This window comes from Pelodiscus sinensis, chromosome 32 (genome assembly GCF_052426305.1).
Source record: "Pelodiscus sinensis isolate ZL-2025 chromosome 32, ASM5242630v1, whole genome shotgun sequence".
Lineage (NCBI taxonomy): Eukaryota > Metazoa > Chordata > Testudines > Trionychidae > Pelodiscus > Pelodiscus sinensis.
The window spans coordinates 4,331,997-4,359,769 of record NC_143083.1 but is presented as its reverse complement, the minus strand read 5'-3'; the positions used below and the strand labels follow the sequence as shown (position 1 = coordinate 4,359,769).

At 54.1% G+C, this 27,773-nt stretch overlaps 2 protein-coding genes across 3 annotated transcripts; both read right to left on the bottom strand.

The window, feature by feature from the left end:
- Positions 1–15: 15 nt before the first annotated feature.
- On the bottom strand, positions 16–16,482 carry AMH (anti-Mullerian hormone). Its single transcript, XM_075903200.2, has 5 exons — positions 13,375–16,482; positions 5,974–6,143; positions 3,883–4,006; positions 2,864–3,047; positions 16–1,592 (listed from the first exon to the last, which is right to left on the bottom strand). The coding sequence occupies exons 1-5, from the start codon at positions 14,036–14,038 to the stop codon at positions 674–676; spliced, it is 2,061 nt and encodes a 686-aa protein (XP_075759315.2). The 5' UTR covers positions 14,039–16,482; the 3' UTR covers positions 16–673.
- A 123-nt stretch (positions 16,483–16,605) lies between these two features.
- SF3A2 (splicing factor 3a subunit 2) lies at positions 16,606–27,748 on the bottom strand. Of its 2 annotated transcripts, none has more exons than XM_075903202.2 (9): positions 27,594–27,748; positions 23,518–23,688; positions 22,608–22,679; positions 21,349–21,395; positions 20,815–20,924; positions 19,882–19,931; positions 19,281–19,421; positions 18,672–18,740; positions 16,606–17,093 (listed from the first exon to the last, which is right to left on the bottom strand). In XM_075903202.2, exons 2-9 carry the CDS (start codon positions 23,641–23,643, stop codon positions 16,758–16,760), a joined length of 951 nt encoding a protein of 316 aa, XP_075759317.1. In that variant the 5' UTR covers positions 23,644–23,688; positions 27,594–27,748; the 3' UTR covers positions 16,606–16,757. The 2 variants fall into 2 exon arrangements, with proteins under 2 accessions (XP_075759317.1, XP_075759318.1); XM_075903203.2 differs by having other exon boundaries at positions 27,599–27,739.
- Between the last annotated feature and the right edge of the window lie 25 nt (positions 27,749–27,773).

Sequence of the window (27,773 nt, the reverse complement as noted above, 5' to 3'; positions counted from 1 at the left end):
CCTGCCAACGCGCCACGCCCCTGCCCTGCCAACGCGCCACGCCCCTGCCCTGTCACCCCCTGCCCTGCCAACGCGCCACGCCCCTGCTCCACCAGCCTGATCTTCCTGCCTTCCACAGGCCTCTGCCCTGTGCTCTACCCTCTGCCCTGCCAGCCCCGGACTCTCACTCCAGCTCCCTCCGCTGCCTCCGCGCAGGACTGGAATCTCTGCTTCCGCCATGAAGTGGCCTGCGTGGCACCCACGGCATCCTCAGGGGCACGGGCAGGTTTGCATCCTGCTCCTGCCTGCTGCGGAGACAGACCCGCCCCTTCCGGACTGGCCCCCAGGACTGAAGAGCGAGGCAGAAACCCTGACACTGTCGATAAATAACTGCCCATACCAGCATTAGGCAGGGAGAGGCTGGGGTGCTGCTGCCAACACCGTCCCTCACATCCAGCAGAGCCAGAGGGGGTCAGATTTGGCCCATGGCTGCACTGGGAGCTCCAGGCGCAGGCCCTGCTGCCGTCACGGTGCCGGGGGCAGAAGCCTGGGGCTGTGCTCAGTTTCCCGGAGCACCAGGCCCAGCGAGAGGGAGGCAACGAGCCAGCACGTTGGGGGAAAGGCAGCTGGAGAGCCCACAGCCCCTCTCCAGGCGCCCCAGGCCGGCAGGGAGCGTCGGGACAGGCTGGGCGCCCTACCGACAGCCGCACTCCTCTGCCACCATGTTGGGGAAGGTGGTGACCTGGACGCCCTCGGCCGTCATGCAGATGATCTCCTTGTCGGAGTACTTGACGGGCACGCAGCAGGGTCTGCGCTGCAGCGGGGCCCCCCGCTCCTGCATGTCCACCAGCAGCACCGAGTGGGAGGAGTAGTCGGGGATGCGGGTGGAGAGCGGGCGCCGGCAGGGGCCCTCGCAGTTGTTGGCCATGTACTTGTCCGGGAGGATGACGAACTTGTCGTAGTGCAGGTCGATCATCAGCTCCTGCAGGCGGCAGTAGGCCTGGGGCCCGGCGCTGCGGTTCTGCCGCGACACCTTCCTCTTCTCCTGCCAGTGGGCCCGCACCGTCTGCAGGGCTTTGAGCAGCAGCAGCGTGCGCAGCTGGCGGGGGCTGGGGGGCGGCTGCGCGGGGTCGCTGCCGCCCGCGCCCGGCGGGTAATAGCAGAGGGCCAGGAGGTGCTGGAACAGCTCCAGCTGGGCCTGAAAGGCCGGGATCTCCCTCAGCTCCTGGATGACAGCCTGGAGCTTCTCCAGCAGGCGCTGCAGCAGGCTGCCTTCCAGCCGCCAGTGCCCAAATTGCTGCTCCAGCAGGGCCTGGCTGTTCTGGGGGAAGAGGAGCACCAGCGGCTTGTCCGACTGCACCAGCCGCTCCAGGGCCGCCCGCTCCGACAGGTTGACCAGCTGGTGCGGCAGCGTCTCCATCGCCTTGAAGTCCAGCCAGTGGTGGGGCGCGGAGGCCGCCGCGGGCTCCCCCGAGGGGCTCAGGACTTTGCTGACGAACTGGGTCAGGCTGCTCAGGAACTGGTCGCGGCTGTCGGGGGCCGGGGAGGACGCGGCGGCCTGGCTGGCAGTGGCGTTAGGGGCTGGTTCCTCGGCGTTGCTGGCGGGGGGCGAGCTGCCAGGAAGGCACCGAGTGTCACCAAGGGCCCAGCCACGGCTACTCCCCCATAGGGCCCGGGCCCCATCCCCAAAATAGACTCTACTCCCCTCCCCTGGGACCTAGCCCCCCCCCAGCCACCACACACACACTCACCGCAGGGCCTGGCATTCCACACCCCAGTTGTGTTGCACGATACGGTCGGGGCTCAGCCCCTAACCCAGCGCCCTGCAGAGCACAGTCTGCCTGGCCAGCCCCCTGCCAGGCTCTGCACTGGAGAGAGCCCCCAACCAACGGTCCCTCTAAGCTGGGCGCTTGGGCAGCCCCCCAGGAGGCAGTCACATGCCGCCCAGCTGGTGACCAGAGCACCCACAGCCGGCAGCATGTTTCTATGTGTGGTGCACACCCACCCCTGCCTCGGTGCATGAGACAAAATGTATTCCACATGCGGATGGAAAAAGTGAGAGGGACCGTTGCTCCCAACCCAGGGACGCCGTGAGGCTGGAGCCCGAGTGGCTCGGTGTCCTGTTGGCAGCCGCCGGGACAGGGAGGGCTCAGAGCAGGTGCAGCCGCGTGAGTCCCTCCCTTAAAAGCCGCTTCCCCCCAGCACTGTGGGGGAGGCAGGGCGACGAGACGTCAGCCGATTCCCGGCTCGCCCCGCCTCAGACGCTGCTCCCTCTGCTTTTTAAATGCCGGCTCTTAATACATTTAACAATCAAAAGCGCAGCTGGGGGGAGGGAGGAGACCCAGCGTGAGCCGGGCAGCTGATTCCTGGCTCGCGCAGGGTCCCTCCTGCTGCGCTTTAGCCGTTTAAATGCACGAAGAGCGACAGGCGGAGGCGCAGTGGGGCTGGCTGCCGAGCCGGGAGCTAACCCCGCTGCAGTTCCCCTGCGTATCGACTAATCGATTCAACTAAATTGAACTTCACTAGCTTCGAGGGGAACACGCTGCGCTCAGACCAGGGGCCGCCCCTTCCCCACGTCACCTGCCTCTGCTGCATCCTCCCCATCTCTACCGCGCCCTCGGCACGTGACTGGGCTGCCCCCAAAGCAGCCAGGGACCTGGAGAAGAGTCCAGAAAGGGCCCGTCTGCCATGCAAGACACAGCCTGGTCCTGCGCCCCCCCCCACGCCGACAGCAGAGACTCGGCCTTCGTTCTAGCCCGTGAGCCCGCACACGGACACCCCGTTATCGGGGTGTCGCACCCGTGGGCAGGCTGAGCTGCAGGGCGTTGGGCCTCACCTCCCGTGGCGTGGCAGGCGCTTCCCCCCCCTCCGTTCCCCTACGCACCTGGGCTGCGGGAAAGGGGCCGTCTCCAACACCCCCCGGGCCGGGAGAAAGGATGAGGGGAGCCCTGTGATGCCTTCGCATCGCGGCTTCGCCAGCAAGAGCAAGGCTGGAGTCATCCTGGTGAAACACTTCTCGTCGGCGCCAAAGAGGAGCCGCTGGACCTCCGAGGTCGGCAGGAGGGGGCCTGGCGGGGAGCGGAGAGGATGGAGAAGGGGGATCATAGAATCAGAGAGCTGGAAGAGACCTCAGGAGTCATCAAGTCCAGCCCCCTGCCCAAGGCAGGACCAATCCCGACAATCAACCAAGCCAGGGCTTGGTCAAGTTGAGACTTAGAAACCTCTAGGGATGGAGAGTCCACCCCCACCCTAGGGAGCCCAGCCCAGCGCTTCCCCACCCTCCTAGGGAAATCGATTTTCCTAATGTCCAACCTGGACCTCCCCACTGTAACACGAACCCATTGCTCCTCGTTCTGCCCCCACTGAGAACAGCCCCTCGCCATCCTCTTTGGAACCCTCTTCCTCAAATCCCCCCTCACTCTGCTCTTCTGCAGACTGAACAAGCCCAAATCCCTCAGCCTCCCCTCGTAGGTCATGTGCTCCAGCCTCCTCATCGTTTGTGTTGCCTCCACTGGACCCTCACCAATGCGTCCACATCCTCTTGGTAGTGGGGGGCCCAGAACTGGACACAATACTCAGTAGCAGCAAGATACCCGTTCCCACTCAGGGCTTGGAGCCCTCCCCGGATACCTTCCCGGCCCCTGGAGTGGAGCCCACAGTGACAGATAGGGATGAAAATAATGGGGCTTCCCACAGGTCCCCCAAGGCCTGGACAGAACTGCTGCCAACCCCCTGCGCTAGCCTTCTCCTGCCTGCGCCAGTAACCCCACTGTGGTTGCACATGGGGCGCTAACTCAGCCCTCCCCCACTGATGCTTGAGACCCCAAAGAGCTTCGGGCCCCCTGGCCCCTCTAGGAAAAGCTGCCACCAGAGACCTCTCGGCCGCCCCCTTAACAGCTGTACCTCCATCGCCATGACGCCTGATTGCCAAGGAAACGTGGAAGCTGAGCTGCCTGGGTGTGCGTGTGGCAGGCGTCACCAAGGCCCGGAGCAGCAGGTACCGGGTGGCCCTGGAGAGGCAGAGAGCCTGCAGACACAGCAGAAGCCCGGTGAGCAGATGGGAATGACCCTTTGCATGCAAACCCCTCCCCGCCTGGCTCTCCCCGGATAGCAAGACAGGAGACTGGCAGGCCCAGACTGTGCCATGGGGACCGGCCTGCAGAGCCCAAGCAGCTGAGCATGAATCTTTACATGGAATTCATCTCCAAGTTTCACACTGTCACCCTGGGCTTGAATAAAGACATTAACTGGCCTGCCCACTACAAAGCCAACTTCTCCTGCCTTTCTCATCCACATTTTCACTTCAAAAGCTACGAATGGGACACGTCCAGCCCACTTCATTAGCCTTGTTAACATGGTCCTACAATCGACGCGTTTCTCCTGCGGTTCGATACGTCGCTTGGTTTCTGTTATTTCCGCTCCAATTCATCTGAGCAAGTGGGCTTTGCCACGAACGCGCATGACTGGATGTATTTTGGTTTGCCTCTAAGGTGCCGCAGGACCACTCGTTTTTAAAGTTACATACTAACCCGGCGACCCCTCGGAGATTCCTGAATACAGACGGGGATTGTTATGGAGCAGGAGGGGATCGGGGGAATTTGGCCCTCCCTCGCCCCCACCGCCCGGGGGGCTCCATATCTTCAGCATGCTCACTGCACCCCAGCCGTCGAGCAGCTAGCAGACCGGTTCCAGGCCCTGCCGACCCAGGGGCCGCTCTCCACCCCTCAGCCCTCCTAGCTCGGCTGTAAGGGACGAGGAACATCACAAGGATCCCCCCCGTGCAGCTGACGGAGGAGCAGCCGCTTCCCTCCAGCCACGGGCAGCTCGTGCAGGAGGAGCCTGAGCAGTGCTCCGGTACGCCCCAAGAGACCACGCTCCCACCAACGGGGGAAGGCCGGAGGGTTAACGCCTTCCCCAAGGCAGGGCGAAAGGCCCTCGCCAGAGGCAGCTTTGTCTGAGCACAGGAGCAACGTCATCGGCATTGCTGCATTTATTCCCACGCAAGGGGGCGGCCTCAAACCCGCTCGGTGCACACGTCGGGGCTGCAACCTAGCCCCAGGCTCACTCTGCTGCAGTGGGGTTAGCTGTGGCAGCCTCGGTTGGGCCAGGGACATAAAGCGTCTCCTGGGGACAGACATACAAAGGTGTGTTGGGGGGAGGGGGGAAGAGCTGTCCCATTCCACCCTGCTGCTGCAGAACTGCTCCATGGAAAGGACTTGAACAATCTGGCCAGGGACAGCTGAAAGCTTGGAAATCCAGCCCTCCAGGGGCACTTCCGCTCTGAAAAGCAACAGTTAAAATGCCTCTGCTCCCTGGGTGAGACAGAGCCCAGAGCCTGTTCCCATTAGCGCTGCAAGGCCGCCCTGTTCCAGGAGGGGGCACTGGAGTCCAGCCCTTCCCGGGCACCATTCACTACATTCCCCTCGCCCAGCCAGACGTAGGCTTGGGCATCTCCTGTCCAAGCCGGTTGTCACCGAGGGCAGAATCTGGCCCTCGGGCTCTTCCCGCCGGAGACGGGCCGGATGAGGGGAAAGTCACTCTCGGGTACACCCGCCCTGCAAGCGGCAGCCCGAGTCTGAACCCAGTTCTACAGCCTCCGGCACGCGGGGCTCCTGCTCGCACACTGAAGACAGCTGCGTAGACGTTGCGGCTCAGGGACGCATGCACACGCACACACCCCCTTCAGAGCCTGCATGTCTACACAGCTACATTTGGCACCAGAGGCCAGAGCCCTGGTATAGAATCGTGGTTAGATTTGGCGCCCAGCTAGCTGGGGACCTATGCTGCAAAAACACCCCACCATGGCCGGTGCTGCTTGGCCTCCTTGCTAGCAGCAGCCCGGCCAAGGATTGACTGGGACAGAGAGACTGAGCCCTGTTAGAGATCTAGGACAAGGATGCTGGGGGGCGGGGAGCCACGGGGCAGGGGCATGCTCGGCTCTGCAGGTAGCAGCCACGAACAGAGACAGAAAGCCAGCCTTTGCCAACTGCTTACCTGCTTCTGGAGCAGCCCATCTCCTGCGGCCAGGAGCGTCTCTCTTGCTTTGCTTTCCCTGCTTCCCAGATAAAATACCAGCAAGGCAGATTGGACCTCTCCAAACGACCGCCCCACCTCCTCTTGAAGAGCCAGCGTAAACCTGAGCTTCGTCTCAGCATCCCACGTCACTGTGGAGAAGGGCCCACACAAACAGCGTGACTCTGGCTGGTAAAGAGAAACACTCTTCACATGCAGCTAGCCTGTGGAACTCCTGGACACAAGACACCAGAGGCCCAAGCATTTCAAGAGACATAAAACAAAGGGATCAGGCAAACCAGCATAATAGCTGAGGGATCCACTAGCTACAAACAAAAGCAGAGTTATTAAACTTCCTTGGTGCAGGGCATCAGACAATGGGTAAGTGCCAAGGAGTGCAAAGAAATTTCCACCACAGGAAGGTTATTCTAGCACCACTTCCTGCTTAAATGAGCACCCCTTTCCCCGACACGGCGGTGCTGGGCCACTGCTGGAGACAGGAGAATGAACTGACTAGATCCCCGGTCTGAAGTGGCAGGTCCTTTGGGTGCAGCAGTCCCAGAGGGATCTGCCCCAGCCCCGAGTTGCTCCTGCTGCCCTGTCCACGGCATTTCTCCTCCCCCACGGTCCTTCTCCAAGGCACGATCAGGCCAGGAGCCACGTCACCACCCCCCCCCCCCCCCGCCATGTTTCTACACACTGCCGCCTCCTGCCAATTCCTTTTGTCCCCGGGCGCAGCGGGGAGCCCGCCAATGGGCCTGGCATGGCTGCCCCCATGCTCCCGACACTCCTCTCCCAGATCGGGGTCGGCAGCGTGCCTGGTCCCAGACCCAAGTGTCCTGGCAGAAATGTTGAGGTTCGTGGGATAATTTTTCAGGAAATGGAATGACGGCGACATCCCTCCCCTCCGCCTCTGCCCAATGTCCCTCATGCAGCACATGCCCGTCGGGCAGCCTGGTGGTGCCGACCCTGGGTCCAGATCCTCCTGCTTCAAAAGCCCAGCCCCAGCCCCTTAGAAGGGATGTTATTTCTGCGGGCTCTAGCACCCAGCAGGCCCCATCCCACCGGGGGCAGAGGGCTCTGACACTTGCCCCCAGTTCACTACAACCTTCTCCCGCTTCGAACTCTGGTTGGTCTAGTTTTTCTAGGCCCTCGCTCCTCCGGCTGCAAGATGGACCCCGGGTGCCCCTCCAGAGCGGGCTCTCCACACCCAGAGCAGCATCTGCGGACGTGTGTGGCCTCTTGAAGTCAGTCACAGCAGGATGGCTTTCAAGGATACGGGATAAAGCACTTGGAGGACATCACAGATGCATTCTCTGGCAGCAGCTCTTCCGGTGACCAGCTGTTCTCAGAGGAGCGGGAGGCCCTGCCGTGGTGGGGCTCACCACGGATTTATTTCTTTAGGAAGTTCCTGGGGCGGGGGGCAGTAATGGGACGTGGCTCCAAGCCACCGAGCAAGGTGAACCGCTCAGCCCAGTGATAACCAGAGTCCTGGCAAAACGCACATCCTGGATTAGAAGCTACCACCTGTTCAGAGGCCGGGAGCAGGAGGGAGGCCCGCCATGCCGGGTCAGACCAGACATCTGTCGAGCCAGGGCACTTTGCCAAAGGCTTTCTCCTTTCACCCAGCCCCTGTTTCTAGCAGGCCCACCAACTCCATGAGCTGGTGTCTGGCAGGGCAGGCTCCCACTGGCCAGGGATGAGTCGCTGTCACATTACTGGATTTTGAGGGGAGTAGCCAGATCACTGCTGCACCCATGGGGGGGTGTTGGCCCCAGAAGTGGCACAAAGGGGGGCCATGTGAGGTGTCAAATAGAAGCCTTTCTTCTGATTCCATATGCGCTATTCATGTGATTGGATAATCTCGGTACGTGAAGTTAGAAGCATGGACTTTGTGTGGATACCAAATGTTTCTCTATGTGGTTGAACTATGGGCAAAGCAGCTCAGCCTATGGACATGCTAACGAGCAAAGCTCTGGAACAATAGCCCTCTATAGGCCAAGGACACACCTAGGGGCTACCAGCAGGGAACACAGGGATAGGCCATGGGCCAGGTGACCTGCTGTAGCCCAGAAGAGACCAGGAAGGAGGGATAAATAGGCCATGTGGCTGACTCCATCTTGGTACTCAGCTCAGCACTTCATCCCAGAGGCAGCAGTGCAGGGATCGAAGAGCCGGAAAGAACTGTGGACCCATCCTGATCCTAGGATGCGCAACAAGGACTTTTACGTCAGCAGCTGTAACATCTCTGCTAGAGCCTGCATCGAGAACTGGGAGATTCGGTGCATGTAACGTACTATACTTTAACAACCTTACTCTCATGCTTTTCTTTATTGTAGTAATAAACCTTTAGATGTTAGATGCTAAAGGATTGGCCCAGCGTGATTTGTGGGTAAGATCCAGAGAGTAAATTGACCAGGGACCTGTGGCTGGTTTCTTGGAACCGGACAGAACTTGTTCGGGGTAGGTGGGATTGGGTGCTAAGACCCCCCACCCGTGTATGAGGCCCGGGTCCATCTGGGGCACGGATATTGCTGGGGTGGTGGAGGGGTTTTGCTCGTGAGGCTTCAGGCAGGCTGCTGAAGCGCTCTGTGGGACTGGTGTGTGGCCTGTTTGGGGAGGTCTCCAGTCTGGGGGCTGTAAGGAGCCCCGGATTTGAGCAATTTGCCTTGAGCGGACGCCCTCAGCTGTGCCCAGACTCGGCCCAGTCCGTCACAGTCACGACCACCCGGAGCTGCACACGTGGGCACTGACTGAGGACACGCAACGAGGCCCTGGGCAGATGTGGGGCCCGCCTGGTGGGGCAGCAATGGGGCAGGGATCCAGGGCGCCTGCGTCCCAGCCTCACCCCCACCACCGACCAGTGACCCCTCCGAGGGGAGGGGGAAACAGCACTGATCCACCTTGCCCAGCTCTCAGGCCCAGGGCTGTGGATGAGGGGCAGGCTGGGTGCGCTCAAACAACAGATGCTGGGAAGGCAAAACCTGAGCTGCTCTGATTAGAAAACATGCAGATCCTGGGTGGCCTGACAGCCCCACTGGCCGCTAGCACCAATTCACTGATTCAGAGGCACTACCGGAATGCCTGGGTGTCGGCGTGTAAATTAGTCTCCACTGATTGCTTGTGCTATTTGATGGCCCCAGTGCCACCATGGGCAAGCTAGGCTAGCGAATGGGCTACGTGCGCAGCCCGCCATCTCAACGGGCCCAAGAGTCCCAACGCAGTCCCTTGGGACTGGGTGGGAAGGGCTAGTCGACTAGCCCACTAGCAAATGCTTATCAGACAGTCCACAGGCTAGGCGACTAGTCGCTTCCCCCTCCCTTGCTGCCTGCCAGAAAGAGGCAGCAAGGCAGGGGGGAGAGAGGAGGGGATGCTTCAAACCAGCAGACTCTGGGCTCCATGAGGCGCTGCCACTTTGAAACACACGTGCAGGCCGGGGACTCCCCCGCTGATCCCCGGCTCCCAGCGCTTTCGCCTTTGAAGTGTAGCAACAGCCCTGGGGAGGTGGAGATGCCCTTATCAACTAATCAAATAGTAGGATTAGCCCGTTAATCTCAATTTACCATCCCTACTTGGGACAGGGCACCTTTGCCAACCGCGCTTGCGTCCCTAGACTAGGGGAGCCGTGTGCTCCCTCTGCATCCGGTCAAAGCGCTGCTGCAGCACAGGCCGGGGTGCCGACTGACCTGCCACCGCTCTGGGATGGGCTGCCGAGGGAGCGACCGGCTGTCACAGCCAACGTGGTGTGCGATCAGCACATGCCCTGGCTGGACGTGTGTGTCACTAGTAATACCCGTAGGACAAAAACCTACGCGGACAGAAACTGGCCGACTCTGGCAACCCTAAGCGTGGGCAGCAGTGAACAAAACGTCTCAGGCCACACCCAGAACCCTGATGAGCTGCATGGGGCCCGCCAGCCACGGATTACCCACCACTGGTCTATGGCACAGGTGGCCACCCAGTGAGATCTATCAACATCTGTTTTGCCAGCCATCTTAGGGGAGAGGAGGAGGGCTGGGCCGGAGAGATAGCTGCAGCCCATAGGCCCTGCTGAGGTGGTTTGGCGGGGAGGTGGGTACTTAGGGGGCAGCACGAGACCGCTGCTTACTCTGGGAACGCGCTGGGCTGTCTATCTGCACAGAACAGAGTGAAATGATGCTCCCAAGAGCCTGAAGGCAAAGTACAAGGAGAGAAAGACATGCCTCAGCATGGAGCCAGTCAGACTAATGGGCAGGAGTTGACAGCTGTTTAAGCAGGAGATCTTAGACGTCCCTTCCCAGTCTCTACCCGAGCAGAACCTGGCGGATGTCCAAGCCAGGCACAGGCCCAGAGACGGCTGTCAACTTGAACAAGCAGAGCACCCTCCTCCACTGCGATGGAAGCAGAATCATCCTCATTTCACAAATGGGGAAACTGAGGCACAGAGAGAGGGCTTCGACTCGCCCCAGTTCACAAAGCGCTGTAGGACACAGACCACCTGTTTCAACAGCGCCTAGCTTAAGGGGGGCCCCACGTCCATAACGGTCGCTCTCAGGGGTTACTATAAAACAAACAATAAATAGCGAGGGAATGACAAAATCAGGAACAGAATCCAGGACTACAGACATCTAGGTCTCTGCAGTAGCAGCTAGGCAGTGCTCCCTTACAAGATACTGCTCAGCAGCCTTACTCCTTCAAAACCCAGGGAGGAATTCATGCTCAGAGACTGCTCTGTGGTTTGCTCCCATTTTAGAGATATGAAAAATGAGTCTCAAAGAGCTTGAGACCAAAGACATTCAGAAACAGTCACCGGTTTGGGACACCTCCCTTTCCGGGTACCAGCTTGGGCTCAGTGATTTGCACCATCGAATCTGGCCAGGACCTCAGTGGTGGGGGTGGTGATTGATCCGGGAGAGATCAGTGCTTCAGGAGAGGCATCTGAGTCAAGATTAAATTGAACTGGTCCTGACCCCCAGGCCTCTGCTCAACCCAGCAAACCACAGCCTCTTGGAATAGGGCACCTTTTCCAACCACGCTTTCAACCAGCCTCCGTAAGTAAGCCTGGTTCGGCAAAAACGCCCTTGCTCACTTCGCATTACTCCAGTACAGTGACAGTCGGAACTAGCAAATGCCCGCGCAGTGCCGCACATGTGGCTGAATTCTTAGGAGACATAATACTGCTAATTTGAGGGGCACAGTTGATTTCCTTACAAAAATACACAAATGGTGAACAACTCAAGTTGTCTGCCACTTCACAGGCTCCGGGAAGCTTCCTTGGACCTGAACTAGCGGCTCACCCAGAGCCACGCACATTCAATAAAACCGTCCTAGGAGCAGGGTTATAGTGCGGTGTCTCACGCCAAGGGTCTGAGAACAGCAGCACACAAAGCCCTGCCTAGGAGCACCAGGAGAGTGCCGGGCCCTGCCGCACAAGCACAGCACTACGCGGCTCTGTGTTGCTGGTTCAAATCCAGCCCCGGTCACAGAGATTTCAACAGCTGCTGTCTGCTCCGAGGCAGGTATCCAAGGAACGCAACCCAGCTCTCAGCCGGCCACCCTGGTACGGAGGGGCCAAAAACTTGGGAGACTGAATTCCCTTTTCAGACTTGGACTCGATTCCACCCCAGACCCGGGGTAGGGATGTTAGTGAGGAGTCGACTGGAGTATCGACTACATGCTTCCCCTCCCCGCCAGGTTGCTGCCTCTGACAGGCAGCGGGGGGGCAGAAGCCAGTGCTAGGAGAAGCTGGTTTAAAAGCTGGTTCCCTCAGCATGTCTCCACGGTGCCACCTCCTCCCACCCGCTGCTCCCATCAGAGGCAGTGGGGAAGAGGAGAAGGGGAGCAGCCCCTGTCCGCAGGAGCCCCAGCAGGGAGCTGGGCCCCCGCCCTGGTGGACAGGGGCTGCTGCCACCAAGCAGCCCCCTGTTCACAGCAGACTGAGCTGGACACTGCGAACAAGCGCTGCTGGACTCCGTGCAAGCCGGGAATGAGCAGTCCTGGCTCGTGCGGGTCTGGGAGGCTGCGCCTCCGCATTTTAAAGGCAGCTCTCACTACATTTCAAATGCAGAGCTGCAGCGTGGGCATCTCCCAGAGCCAGCACGAGCCAGGACTGCCGAGTCCCCATTTGAGCCAGCTCCTGGAGCTCCCCTTGCCGTGGCTCTGCAGAGCAGCCCGTCGACTAGTCGTGTCATTATCGACCACACGAGGAGCCAGATCACCACAATTTAACATCCCTAACCTGGTGAAGCAAAGCGGGGGGACCCTGATGGGACAGCTGTGTGTGACTCAACCGATTTCAAAACCAGACTGACATCCTCTCACTAGACCCCTGCGTAACGAAGACCAAGGAATTCCACCGACCCCCGCCACAAGCACACCGCTGCTCGAAGGGACGCGGCGCCGCTAAAGGACTGTGCTCGCACACACACACACTCCAGGGCTCTCAAGCCAGCACTAAGTGTTATATATTTAAATACGCTGGTGGAGGGGGCTGAGGAGAAGGTTCACCCAGTGTAACTAACCTAGTTGTCTGCAGGGTCAAACCCTGCCCGTGCTAGAACGCTGCTGGAAAGAGATCCCGCAGACACCGACGTGGCTCCCTGGGGGAACATGGTCCCAGGCCACCCCCCTGCGGCTTAACATTGCCCTTTCCCCATTCCCACCCAAGGGTAAGCATGAAGCTATCTACTTCTGCACCGACCCATTCACATGAGTCTGCACGAGTCCTCATGCAGTCTATTGCAAGGGAGATGCGGCAGGGTTTCTACACAGGCAAGCTCCCCATGGCAGCAAGGGCTCTGATGTGCTTCATGAACAGGGCTGGAGACATTACGCAAGAGACCAATACCAGCGGGGAAAGAACAAGAGGGAATTGTTCTCAGCAATCAGCTTTCTCAAGGGTTTTATGCCACCCTATGAACCAGGGCACTGCTAAGAACGGGGACGAACGCGGTTACCCACATATACCCTTTCTCTTCCACAGAGAGAACAGGGTCTCACCTTAGCCTTTGGATTTTACTGTAAGCATTGAAGGACTGAGTGAGCCAGGAGTGCAGCAAGGGCCGAGGGGGAGAGCATTAACCCAGCTATGCTGGGAGCCCCAGCGGCCAACAGGATGTTGCCAGGGATGGATGGGGACAGGGACACGCACAAGGTGATCTCTACCAGAATTGGGGTGATCTCTACCGGAATGGGAAGCTTATGATGCTGAGTGGGTTATTTCTACTCTCCGGGGAAGTTGGTCCCTCTCCCCCGTTTCGTCTCCTACCGACCCCCATCTTTGGTGGCAAAGCAGGATTTGCCTGGTAACGCCCCACTTCCCATGGGATCTGAGTATCTCTCTCAACCCCAGTCACTACAGGGTTCTCTTGGCTGACTCTTCCGAGGATTTAACCAAGCACTTACCTTCCTCAAGATGCAGCACCAGGAACCTGCTCTCCCCTGGCTCAGCCAAGTGGGCATGGATGTGCTTCAGAGACAGGAGAGCAGAATGGGTCTCCCCGGCAGGACAGATCCCAAAGGTCTGCAGCTGGCCTTGATCCCAGCTGGCATGTCTCACCAGCTTCAGGAAATCGCTTTCGTAGCTGGTAAGGACCCCCACAACTTCCAAAAGACTCTGGTCCAAGCCGTACCGCCTGCTCATTCTCATCGTGCACACAGGCCCCTCCAGCCTGTCAGGGAGCCAAGCAGGGAGGCTGGATTCTAACCCCACAACTGGGGAAACTGCCTCCTCGGGGAAGAGCTGGGGGCATTTTGCTCCCTTGGCATAATCTCCTGGCTGGTCACTCTTCAAGAGGGGATGAGGAACAGCGGTGGCCTTGGATGTCAATGCCACGAAGCTGGGTTCTGCTCCCTCATACGTGCTCTCATCTTCCTTTTCTCCCAGCTCCTTCGGGAAGGTTATTTCCAGTTCTTCAGCCTGCCAGAGTCCTCCCCCGATGCCTCTCTTCCTAGGCACAGCAGCAGATGGGAGGAACAGCAGCAGGTACTGCAAAGCGACTCCTAGCACGGGCTTCATGTTCTGGCGCGGAGCAGCTCTAACCTCCGAGGCTAGAGTTACTAAGTGCATCCCTCGAAACACTTATGTATGGGGAGGACTGCACCTCCCATTCAAACAAAGCGACCTTGAGTTGACAATGCACAACACACCTCCCCTGAGAAACATTCAGAGGCCAGTGTGCTGTAAAGAAGGGAGGGCCGATTCAAAGGAGTTTTTCTGCTCTATTTTTGGCTTTGCATCCAGGGCTTGGAAACGTTATAAAATTGAAGCTGTTTACCTTATTTGTAGGGATGCTTGTCCTTGACTTAAGAAGTTTTTAAGAAGGGTGGGGAGAAAATGGCCAGTCTGGCTTGAATCTTCACTGGGATTGGCAGACATTTCTCTTAGGGCTTGAAACATCTGGGGGGAGGAACTGCTTAGAGTGGAAGGAATGGGTAGAAGTAAGGTAATGGGAAGAAATGGAGAGAAGTTAGATCAATCAGTTCTCTCGGCTGGGAAGCGTCCCATGATTACTGGGAGCACCAGCTCTTCCCCTCTGCAGACACATTAGAGAGGTCATCTCATGAAGACTCATATTATGCTGTTCCAACTCCTCTGGAAAATTCAGTGCTTGGTGTAAAAATATTTCATTCTACTGGAGCATCAGGGAAGGGTCTCACGAGGGAATTCATGGAAGGCTCAGACCTTGAGGCAAAAACCGTCCTGGATTCGATAAAAGAGGGAACAATCCTGCCACGGTCTGTCCTGCTGGGTCACCAAAGCTACTTTCCTTTCCTGCTTTCACTCATCCCAACAGGGCCAAATGGCTAGTGCGGTCCCCACACCGATTCCACGGCAATGTGATGCCCACAGGTAAATGGATCTTCAAAACCACATTCAACACACAGCCAGACCTTTCTGCTGGCTCACAGGGCCCGTGCGCATGACTCAAGAGGTAAATGCAGTACCAGGAATCTCTGTCTGCAGAGGTGCTGGAGACCAAGCTGTGTGAATAGACCAAAGGGCTTACTTGCTCCGAGTTCTCTCCTACCGCAAGACTCACAAGCGATAGAGCCTCCATCCCATCTCAGGGTAAGATTTCAACCGGGTCGACAGACTCAAGCCACAGAGGCTCTTAAGACGCTGGCTTCAGAGAACTGCCTGAGCACCAGCTCACCTGAACAGAAATCCCTCTTCCTGTTGTTCCACACGTTACACTTGCACAATTAGCCAATTTTCATTTTCAAAATACTAGTTTGTGGCTTTATCTTGAGGAATCCTACTTCACTCTGACCTTGCCCAGCTGCGTCTGACACGTCACGTACATTTGCAGGGAGATTCATCGGGCAGCCTCGGCGTTGGGTATCTAAGATGCAGCAAGAGACAGCGCATGGGGCAAGAATCCATTTCTGCCACGTGTTTGTTGAGATGCACATGGCTAGATCTAAACCTAGCTCTGAATCTGGACCCCTCTGTGCATGTTCAATATATGGAAATACATGATCAAATTCTGGAGCGGGTGAGACAGCCAAGGGAAAGTCAGCTGTCATGGAACCCCAGAAAGTGTCCCCGTGAGGAAGGATGGGGGAGTTCTCCCACAGGGCAATGTAGAGCAGTGGGGACCAACCAGTTGATCGGGATCTATTGGTAGATCTTGGAGCCTGTCAGATGATTCTTACTGGTTTGGCCAGGAGGCTATCAAGTGCCAGCACCTTCAGCTGCCTCTCTCCCCACTGCTGCTCATCTCCTGCCCTTTGCCTTGGAGCTGCCCCTCCCTCTGGGATCCTCCTGCTCTCTGTGCAGGGCAGGGGAGCGAGAGCGCACTGATGTCAGGGTGCCCACTCTCATCCTATCTCCACAGAGCAGAGAGGGGGCACAACAGGACTTGGGAGGGAGCTTGCTGGCTGCTTTTGGGAGTGGTTCAGAGCCACAGCCCCACCAACCAGGAGCCACGAGCAGTGCCCATCTGCAGCTCACATCCCAAACTCCTACCCCAGTCGTGAACCCCCTCTTGTACCCCAAGGCTCTGCCCTAGGCTCGAGTCCTGAGGGCAGGGGACTAGACTTGATGACCTCTCAAGGTTCCTTCCAGTTCTATGAAATAGGTATATCCCTGCATCCAAATGCCATCCCAGAGCCTGCACCTAGAACCCCTTCCTGCCCCAAGAGCAGCTCAGAGCCTCTCTCACATTCCAGATCCCTTAATCCAAGACCGGAGCCTGCACTCCAACCATCTGCCCCAGCCTGGCGAAAGTGAGTGAGGATGGGCAAGAGAGGGAGGATGGAGTGAGCGGGGCAGGGTCTTAGAGAAGGTGCAGGAAGGAGGTGGGACAAGGGTATTTGTATCTGAGGTAGACCTTGGATTGCACTTACATTTAAAAAGCGATCTCAAAAAGGTAGACCCCTGATGTAGAACATGGGACAGCAAAAACCAACATAGGGAGAAGCATTGTGTCATGAGTCTGAGCTGATGTTAGATTTCTAGAGAGTATAGTCATTGTCCCCTTGAGTAATGATAACTCTGAATATATACCACTAAGGACAGCAAGGGCTGACAGTGTGTTACTAGCTACACATTTTCTTGAGCCTTTTAACACTACTAATGTGGAAACACAGGCAATGGTTTTCACCCAAAGAGAAAGACGTGGATACAGAAAACAATGTAGAAAGCCTTTTAATGAACCTACAGGATTCAGGCAACGCTATTAGCATATAAAAAGGACAAAGATTTCCCTCTGAGCAAATAATGGTGTATAATTAAAACACAAATCAAAAGGAGTCCACTGGGGAAAGTGTCCAGGAGGAGCTTTTCAGTTGGAAGGAGGAGGGGGGGGAATAGTTCCTGGCCCCTCGGTGGGAAGAGGTGGTCTCATCATGGGGGGCAGAGGAGCAGGGGGATGTACCCCAGGAGCTGGGGGCAGCTGAGGTGGTGCTGGGGGCGGTACAGGACCGGAGGGAGGCATGGGTGGCAAAGTCAAGCCTCCTGGAGGAGGTGGCGGCGGCGGCATGGAGTCCGGCAGAGGTGGTCGTGGGGGCAAGCCATTCATCAGTGGGGGTGGTGGAGGCCTCTTCACGGTTGGGGGTCCAGGAGGGATGCTCTGGGGAACTGGGGGCTTCTCCATTTTGAAATGGAACTGAAGGAAGAACTAGGGCAAAGCAAAAAAAAAAAAAAAAAAAAAGGGACAGATTCAAATCAGCAAAGCAGCTTGGGAACCTCGCAAGGTGGCTGCCCTACCATGTGGTCTCTGGTACGCCAAGAAATATTGTGAACCACTGAAACATGATGTGTAATGCTTCCAACCCCAGGTGTCACCTCACATCGCGCTCAGCCTCTCCATCAACAGACAACCTCGGGTTCGCACCAAATGCAGTCCCACTTCTAATTCTAGAGTAGCCCGAAATATGCTCTTTGGCTTCTGAGTCAGTTACCAAGTTAACATCTCACCCTTATGTATAGCACCCCATCCCTGCTCAACTGTGCCTACTGCACACACACCCTGGACACAGCACCACACAAGTGTCTGGCGCACGGTTCCCCAAACACGTTAGGAACATGTTGCTGCTACGTATTGATCCACTGGTGCTGTGCTGCGGCTAAGTCCGTGCATTCCCTGCGGAAAGGTCTGGCTGCTGGACTAGCCACTGACGCGGCAGCAATCCAGGAAGATTTTCACTCAGCTTCATGTTTTATTTTTAAGCAAACGTAAATGCTGGTGACCGCTCAGGAGACAGATTGTGTATGTACAGCAGCAGCTTTAGAAGCTTCTTCCCAATGCACTTCCACCTGACCTGGAGGGACCCCTTGTTTGGGTGAGAAAGAAGATCAGTCTCAACGACCCCTTCACATCTCCACCTCCCTGCCGAGAATGCCAATAAGGGAGCTTACTTTTGGGTGATTGACACTTGCCCTTTTAGTAACTCAGATTAGCCAAGGAAGATCATGTCACGTGCCAAACACCCACGGAGAACGTTAGACAGAAAACATTCTGTCTCACATTGGCCTGGCAACCCCAGGGTTGTGGCTTCAAGGCCCAGCCACCCAGGAACACCACCACCAGCTGCCCCATTAAGAAGGCCGGATAAGGGACGTCCTGCAGGTAGGGAGGCGGGCTGGGTTTTGAAGTGGCCTAGGGCATTGGCCTGAGGACCCCAGGATTGTGGGTTCAAGCATCAAGGAAAGGAGGGCTCCAGCACACATCTGTGTCCAGCGTTCATAGGAAACTGAACCAATGTAATCAATCGGCCAGACCCACCACCAACCCACCCTGGAAATCGGAGTTCAGAATGTGGGCTTGTGAAATGCTCAGCATCAAGGCTCCACAGTGAAGGAGCATGAAGTGCCAGAACTACAAGATAATCAGAGTTAAGAATGCCTTGGGAATGGAGGTTGTTTGTAACACTGAACAAAACATTACAGTTGCTCTTTCAAAAGTTTACTACCAAACACTGACTTACTACAGCTCTGAAACTTTACTTTGCAGAAGAAAAACGCTGCTTTGCCTTTACTTTCTAGTAGTTTATGTTTAACACAGAACTATATGGTATTTACATTTCTGTGTCATGCTTCTGGTTCCAAACAATGCGGGTGGCTGACTGGTCAGTTTCTACCTCTGGTGTTCATAACTGAGGTTCTACCGAAGTATTTTGGTAACCACTGGCCTACGCTCCTCCACATTGTCCTCTTATCTTTTCACTCCCTCCCAAAGAAGTGAGTCTCCAGCTACCTGTTTGGTTTCTCTGTTCCAGTGAGTCCAAAACTTTCCTTCTGCTTTGTCAATTTCCCTGCTTGGCACCTGTAACAAAAGCAGTAAAGAGCTATTATTAGCACCACCAGATTAGCTCCTTAGCACTAGAGCGGCAAGATAAGCACCGCTATTCCAGGCTTGTGTGAGATGTGCTATCAGGCCTTAATAGACAGAGGGGAGGAATTAAGACACTTTCATATCTCTCAAGGGCAAGCTTATCGTCTGAAACTGGCTCCTCTTAACACCTGCACAAAAAGGATGCAGGAGCAGGGCCCAAAGGGCTCCTTTCTGTGCTGGAGGCAGAGAATTCCTTGGCTGCCCAGACGCTCTCGGCCACATGCCTCTATTCATCCTGAAGGGTGGTTCAGGAGTTGTCCTCTTTCAACACTTCCAACCAAGCTCCCTGTACACAAAGGCCCAACCATGCTCCCCATCCACATAGGCGCAATGGAATAGGTGGACACTGCTCTATTGTCACTGAATGCACAGGGCAGGGAGAGATCAACATGCAGGAGGCCAGAGTGGGTCATTTCAGTCTTACCATCCACGAGACACATTCCCAGCCAATGATTGGCCAATAAACTGTACCTTGAAAGCAATGGTTTCATAGGGCTCCGCCGCCATCAAGAGGTATTGCCAGCGTCTGTCTGGGGGCTCAATCCTTTGCTCGTATGCAGACATGAACCGGTGCCTAGGCATGATGGTTTCAGCGATCTCTGGGTAATCGATCTGTGGGGGGATATTGCAGCATTAGGTACATACTCAATCCTCCCCCCTTCTGCTAGCGGAAAACACCCCCAGCCATAAAGAGGGGCCAGTCCGTGTCCTTTGTATGGTGAAATTAGTACATTTACTGCTGGTGAAAGAAACCAGCCTTGGTCACGGATCTCTCCACTTACAGCATGGTGAGGAGCAGTGCGCCGGCACCGAAAGCTTCCCCCAGCACCACTGCCCATGTGCCACAGCACAGCCCTACCGAGACCACCCCTAGGAACAAGAGGACCGTTCCTCAGCCCGTGTCAAGAACATTCTGATGGCTGTCTGTAATTGTGCGGGAACATGTCTACCAGGAACCGAGCCAAAACCCTCAACGACAGCCTCTGTTCTAATCCATCCTGCTAGGAACTTGCAGCCGAACAATTCCTTTACAAGCACCACTCAGCGGTATGCAAGGTTCACAGTCGCTTACCTGGAAGAGAAGGCTCTGTTGCCCCATTTCTGGATCTCTCTGTTTGGTCACTGTGAAAGGACAATGAACGAGTTCAATACCGTAGTGTTTCCAACCTGTGCACCACAGACTATGTGTAAGAGGTTCACAGAAGGTTACTATTACCATAGAAAAGTGATTTTCAATCCAGGGTCTGCACATTATGTCTAAGATTTCCAAAGGGTTCTGCACTGCCATTCAAAACTTTTTAGGGGTCCACAAATGAAAAAAGGCTGAAAACCGCTGTAATACAGTATTGCAGCTGGAGTGACACTAATCCTGTTTTAGGAATTGATAGTACTGCACAGAGCACCATCCCAAAGAAAACAAAAACTCTGACCGTTTACACAGTTGTAACACTACATTATTTGAAAGCCTTTATGCCAAGTGTTCAGCACCACTCAAATGCAGCAACTTCTGGGGCAGAGGGAGAGAACGGACACACAGAACATGGCAAAATAGGGGAAGATAGGGGACATAAAATGGAAGAAAAAGGAAGTTTTGGCCAAGAACACAGTGACAAAGCCAGTTTCATGAAGCGTGCCATAACAATTTTTTAAATAAAAATGGGTGAGTAAATTTGAGATTACAAACCTTGTTAGTGACATTCAGCATTTATGGAAAGAAAGGGGGGAAATCATACTCATGGGAGCAGTACTATAGTAGGTGGCAGAGGAGAGCCAGAATACATCCCATGCTGTCCACCTGTTGCATCACTGATCATGACTACCTATGCATTGCTGAGTCACTCTACAGGCAAACAAAACAATGCAAGGAGAGGGGGACGCGGCCCTAGAATTTATTTATAACCATATTGGCTGAAAAGCTTATTTACAACTAATATCCACAGCACTGCATTTCAAGCAAGCACCAGGTTGGTACCCTGACAGAAAAGACATGCCAGTCACTTGTCACCTTTGTAACCTGGTCGTCCAATTTTCACAAACTTTTTCACTTCCACTTTGACTTTTTCTGGTGCAGGCTGGGCAGGGGCTTCCTTAGCTTCCTTGGCAGCCCTGCGAGCTCTGAAATCAGGACAGAAGGTTGTCATCTAGATGCACTCAGAAATGCGATCCTTTCGATTAAGAGTACTCTATACAGCCTTGAAACCCTGCTAGCCGTCTCTTGCCAACTCCTGCCCTGACAGAGAACTACAGTCCCTATAGCTGTGAATTTGAACCCACTGCTACAACAATGCTAAACCAAGAGCTTCCCGTCTGACATTCCACTTAGCACATGAAGAAAAACTACTTGATGGGTTGCACCCAAGAAGAGAGGGAGGCTTAAAAGCCAAACTGGACTGTTTGATCTCATGCCTACAGCAAAACTAAGTTTGCACTCTGATTTATAATGTAAAACAAATAAATCCAGGATGAAGTGTTTGTTAAAACAGATACCCACTAATTTAACATGTCCAGAGACTGGAAAACACTTCCATTAAGAACTTACAAATTGGTCTGATGCTTTTTCCCCTGGGTGTGTGCTAAATAGCTTCCCTGCAACAGAACAAGACAAGAAAATTAAATATGACAGAAAGCTGTGAAGTATCCAGATGTCACAGAAGAGTTAAGCTGCCTTCTGAAGGAAGCTCTAAGACACGTCAATATTTTAACTCTTAGGGTACGTCTACACTTGCACCCGAGTTCGAACTAGGGATACAAATGTAGGCGACCGAAATGGCTAACGAAGCGGGGATTTAAATATCTTGCGCTTCACTAGCATAATCTCGCCTGCGCGCTATTCCAATTGCCAGCTGATTCGAACCAGGAAGTGCGCTCCGGGCCGCGTTAGTTCAAATCAAACCCCTTAGTTCAAACTGATGTTACTCCTCAAAAAATGAGGAGTAACGTTAGTTTGAACCAAAGGGTTTGTTTTGAATTAACGCGGCCCGGAGCGCACTTCCTGGTTTGAATCAGCTGGCAAAGAGAATAGCACGCAGGCGAGATTATGCTAATGAAGCGCGGGATATTTAAATTCCCGCTTCATTAGCCATTTTGGTCCCCTATATTTGCATCCGTAATTCGAACTAGGGTGCAAGTGTAGACGTACCCTTACAGCACAAAGGGAAAATGTATTCATCCTCATAAGTGCACTGAGGTACGGGAAAATGTACACTTTTTTCAGGGTCTCATCCATTCCCTCCACCAACCCAGATCTCAACCACCAATCACTTCCTCTCTTGCATGCCCCCCCCCCCCAAAAAAAAACCCTGACACAAGCCTCCACATCCTGACCTTTCACAACCCACACTGGGAGATCTCTTGCCCCTGAGAGCCAACCGCAATTCAAATACTAATGCCAGTCCTTAAAAAGATGCTTCTAGTTAAAAATTAAAAAGAAACAAAAAGAACATCTTTAAGGTACTTATACATTAGATGCATTATTAAAGGTGCAATAATATGAAATGACAAATTTATTGTGTTTCAGTTTCTCAACCTTCACTTTCTAGGCTGCTTCCACTAGTTTTGTGCTGCAATGGATTTCAAGTGCAATTCAGGGTTTTTGGCCTAATCAAATCTGTCCACTGACTTTTTTAATGTTTAAATCACAGATACATTTATAGTGGTTTGAGGTGCTGTACAAACCTGTTGTCACAAAGCAAAATTTTATGTCCTCCAAAACAAAAACAATAGCCAGTTTGCAGGAGTTATCCCCTTGGAAATGAGACCACCTCCAAAGGGTTAAATGCGAAGGCATGTTCAACTCACCTCATTGTTGTGCAGTGTTAGGCAAAGTTTACATTCATAAGAACCCAAGTGATTTTTCATAAAGTAAGGATCCTGAGGAGAGGATAAGAGAACAAGAACTGAATGAGAGAGGTCACATGCTCATATCAGCAACCTGCACTACACTGAATTTACAGACAAAGGTAATTTGTGTATATATAAGTCAAAATCATTCCTGGATTGGAGAGAGGAATCTTTAAGCTCATTGATTTCAGTTATGGAATGAACATTCCTTTCAAATGGATAACACCACAATTTATTTGGCAAGCATCAGCTGCATGTTCTATACCATACAAATGACAATAGGAAAACAAGGTCCTATAAGGTATAAAGTAAATGTATTGTTTATATGGTCAAATGACAGTGTTTCAGTTCAATCTTCAAAACCTCTCAATGAGAAGGCACTAGAAGTATTTCATTACCATCCACAGTTCTCCAGTAAGGCTCTGATCTGACAAGCTACTTCCCGGAGGTAGACCTCTGAACATGAACAGAGCTCCACTGATTTCAATAAGGCTCTGAATGGACAGTCCACCTGCACATAATAGGAATGTAAAATCCCATTGAATGCGTTTATTGACTAAAGGAGGCATGGATGGGGGGGGGGGGGCACTCCAGTAATTCAGTGACCCCAGCCTTCAAGGTGCCAGGGCCTGATGTGAACAGGGGCTGTTCCAGTGCCTGGGGCAGCCCCTGGCTGTAGGGCACCCGGGCCCACCATGGACAGGGGCTGCACCAATGGAAACATATATTACTTTTTAGCTGAAATTAATTTTTATATTAAAATATTTTCCGATAGCCAGTTAGGTTTATGGCAATCCTGTAACATACCACTCTGGTGAGATTCAATAGGTTTACTTCTCTTTACATATATGAAAAGATCCAAGCTCACCTTGTTGATGTCAATAGTTTCCAAAGCCAGCTGCCGAAGTCTCTCTCTGCGGTCTCGGTTACTTTCAGAGGATGAGGCTACGCCTCCACTCCCAGTTTTACCTCCAGGACGATGCTGAAAATCCATGATTAGGGCTTTTGCAGTTCAAGTGTCTTAGGTGTGAAAAGGAGTCTGGGAAAATAAAGAAAGATGTATAATGGTGTGATAAGTAACTCACAGTGAGTCACTTACTTAGAGCAGTGGTTTTCAACCATAGGTATGTAGACTGCTGATGGTACATGGAGGTCTTCCAAGAGGTATGTGGAGAGGTTACAAAGGGTATATCAAGTCATCTATAGATTTCCCTAGTTTTACAACAGTCTACATAAAAAGCATGAGCAAAGTCAGTGCAAACTAAATTTTCCAACAGGCAGTGTCTTGTTTACACTATTCTATATAGTACACACTGAAATGAAAGTACAACGTTTATATTAGAATTGACTGATTTTAAATGGTAAAAGTGAGAAAGTAAACAATTTTTAATAATATATTGTGACATTTGCATTTTTTATGTTTGATTTTATAAGTAACTTTAAGTGAAGTGAAGGTGGGGGTTTGCAGGATAAATCAGATTCCTGAAAGAGATACAATAGTCTGGAAGGTTGAGAGCCACTGTTTTCAAGTTTCAGAAGGGTAGCCATGTTAGTCTGTTTAGCAAAAACCATGAGGCATCTTTAAGGTACCACAGGAGTCCTCGTAGTTTTTGCTGATTTAAAGGTTGCTCTATGTCACTCATTAGCAAACTGATTGTAGAGCTGGCCTAATGGAAGCAGTTAAGTGTTGAAATTCAACAGAGTCACTTTCTCTTCTGTCATCTTCAAAGTCTAGATTCCAGAGCAGATTTTGAATAAGGTAGTAATCAATTCTCCTACTACCAAATTTCCAAATATATGCTAACTGGGCATCTCTCACCTGACCCACCCCCCAAGTTTTGCGCCCTAATTTCTTCTGTAGCCAGCATCCTATCCCTCATGGCAATAGACCGAGTCTCACAAGAAGCACACTGGTTACTATGCAGAGGCAGGGATACAGGATCACATTCAGCACTTTCACAGAAACAGCACTACCGTACCGAACACAATGGTTTGACCACGGCCTTTGGCAGTTTCACAGGTGATTTCATTTTCCTGGCTACTTTCACATATTTTTCTCTATTACAAGATTATGCATTTTTGCCTGGGATATTTAATACACTCACAATTGAGGTAACAATATTTGAAAGTTAACAGTCAATTAGTGGGCACGTCTATGGTCCAGATCTATGTTGTAGAAGTTGGACAGGTAACGCCATTTGAAATTCAATTATAAATTAGGGATGTAAAATCCCATTTAATTGGTTAACCAGTTAAACATTATGTTTAACTGGATAAGCACATAAAGGGGGTGCAGCGGGCTGGAACAGCACCCCAATGCAGGCAGGGGCTTCTCTGGCTGGGCTAACACAGCCCTTGCCTGTGGCACTCCCTGGGTCCGCTGCAGACGGGTGATCCACCTGGAAACAGTAAGATGCTACACTTCACCCCAGTGATGCTTACTGGTTAACCTTTCATTTACCCAATACAAGTCACCAATTATTTGCTGTAAGTTCTGTATCTTGAACTGCCTCGTAAAATATTTTATACAAAAAACAACAAATGATATAAGAATTAATTAATAATCATAATAAACAGAAAAATACCGGACATCAACTATAAGCAAGTTGGGCAGAAACCACGTCTTCAGAAGTGTCTGTACAGAGGTGCTGCTTGAAGGGCCAAAGCACTGGTTGTGAGAGGGGCCTCAGGGAACAACTGCACTATAACGTAACAGTCATCACTAATAGCAGTTTACTGTTCACATTGCACCAATGAAGATGCTTATTTTCGAGCTGTGTAAGTGGCCACAGACATGTTAAAAGCACAGAGCTATCTAGGATTTTCAAAACATGGCACTGCCTCTATGTGGGATGCTCAGATCTGTTCCCGGAAGCCATGTCTGGAAGCTGCATCAGGTGCTACCTCATGCTTCGGAGAACAGTCACAAGTCCTGAGTGGCATTTTCAAGACAGAGGCTGGACTGGGGGCAGAGGCTGCTGTGGGCGTGGGGAAGGGATGCTGATTCTCTCTGAAAGTCAGACGCTAACGTGACCTCATATAGAATCCTAGAACTGGAAGAGACTTCAAAAGACTTCATCAAGTCCAGTCTCCTGCCCTCAGTGCAGGACCAATCACTATCTAGATCATCCCTGACAGGTGTTTGTCTAACCTGCTCTTAAATATCTTCAGAGATGGAGATTCCACAACCTCCCCAGGCAATTTATTCCAGTGTTTAACCAGCCTGACAGGTAGAAAGTTTTTCCTTATGTCCAACCTAAACCGCCCTTGCTGCAGTTTAAGCCCATTGCTTCTTGTCCTGTCCTCAGAGGCCAAGGAGAACAATTTTTCTCCCTCCTCCTTGTAACACCCTTTTAGATACTTGAAAACTGCTATCATGTCCCCTCTCAGTCTTCCCTTTTCCAAACTAAACAAGCCTAATTCTTTCAATCTTCCCTCGTAGCTTGTATGTTCTAGACCTTTAATCATTTTTCTTGCTCTTCTCCGGACCTTCTCCAATTTCTCCACATCTTTCTTGAAATGCGGTGCCCAGAACTGGACACAATACTCCAGTTGAGGCCTAATCAGCGCAGAGTAGAGTGGAAGAATGACTTCTTGTGTCTTGCTCTCAACACTCCTGTTCATGTTTGTTTGTTTTTGTTTTTTTTTGCAAGTGTCACACTTTGACTCATGTTTAACTTGTTGTCCACTCTGACCCTTAGATTCCTTTCTGCAGTACTACTCCTTAAACAGTTGCTTCCCATTCTGCATGTGTGAAACTGATTGTTCCTTCCTAATGGAGCACTTTGCATTTGTCCTAATTCAACTTCATCCCGTTTTCCTCAGACCATTTCTCTAGTTCGTCCAGATCATTTTCAGTTATGACCCTGTCCTCCAAAGCAGCTGAAACCCCTCCCAGCTTGGTATCATCTGCAAACATAATAAGCGTCCTGGCTATGCCAATATCTAAATCGTTGACGAAGGCATGGAACAGAATTGGTCCCAAAACAGACACCTGCGGAGCCCTGCTTGCGGAACAACCAAACTCTGCCAAACCCCAGGCACCTCTCCAGTTCAAGGAGGGAACAAGCTTTGCACTAACACTCCACTGTCCTTAAGCCCCAACACAGGACTGGGCTCTGCTGTCACAGCACTGCAGGCTCGTCGGCCCCTCAGAATAATCCCCACCCCGCAAGAAACCTCAGAGCCCCCCTGACCCCGCCACCTGAGCCCAGCAAGGCCTGGAGCCCCCCTCCCCACTCCAACCCCCCCCCCCCGCCCAGCAAGGCCTGGAGCCCCCCTCCCCACTCCAACCCCCCCCCCGGCCCAGCAAGGCCTGGAGCCCCCCTCCCCACTCCACCCCCCCCCCCCCGGCCCAGCAAGGCCTGGAGCCCCCTCCCCCTCCCCCCCCCAAAGCCCCCCTCCCCACCCCCCCCCCCGGCCCAGCAAGGCCTGGAGCCCCCCCCCCACTCCGACCCCCCCCGGCCCAGCAAGGCCTGGAGCCCCCCCCCCACTCCGACCCCCCCCGGCCCAGCAAGGCCTGGAGCCCCCCTCCCCACTCCAGGCCCCCCCCCCCCCACCCCCCCCCGGCCCAGCAAGGCCTGGAGCCCCCCCCCCCACTCCAACCCCCCCCCCCGGCCCAGCAAGGCCTGGAGCCCCCCCCCCACTCCAACCCCCCCCCCCCGGCCCAGCAAGGCCTGGAGCCCCCCCCCCCGACCCCGGCCCAGCCCCCCCCCCGCCCAGCAAGGCCTGGAGCCCCCCCCCCCGACCCCCCCCCCAAACCCCCCCCCCCCCGCCCAGCAAGGCCTGGAGCCCCCCCCCCACTCCAACCCCCCCCCCCGGCCCAGCAAGGCCTGGAACCCCCCCCCCCACTCCGACCCCCCCCGCCCAGCAAGGCCTGGAGCCCCCCCCCCCACTCCGACCCCCCCCGGCCCAGCAAGGCCTAAGGCACCCCCGGGCACGCACCTCACCAGCGCTCGCGGCTCCCCTCAGGCCGGCCCGCGACTGCGCACGCGCAACTCTCTCTCAGGGCGGAGGAGGCGCTTCCGGCTTCCGCGCGGCCAAGCATTTCCGGTTCGCCGGATGGGAGGGTCACGCGCGACGAAAGGCTTCCGGGCCAGGCGCTTCCGCGTTGGGGGCGGGGAG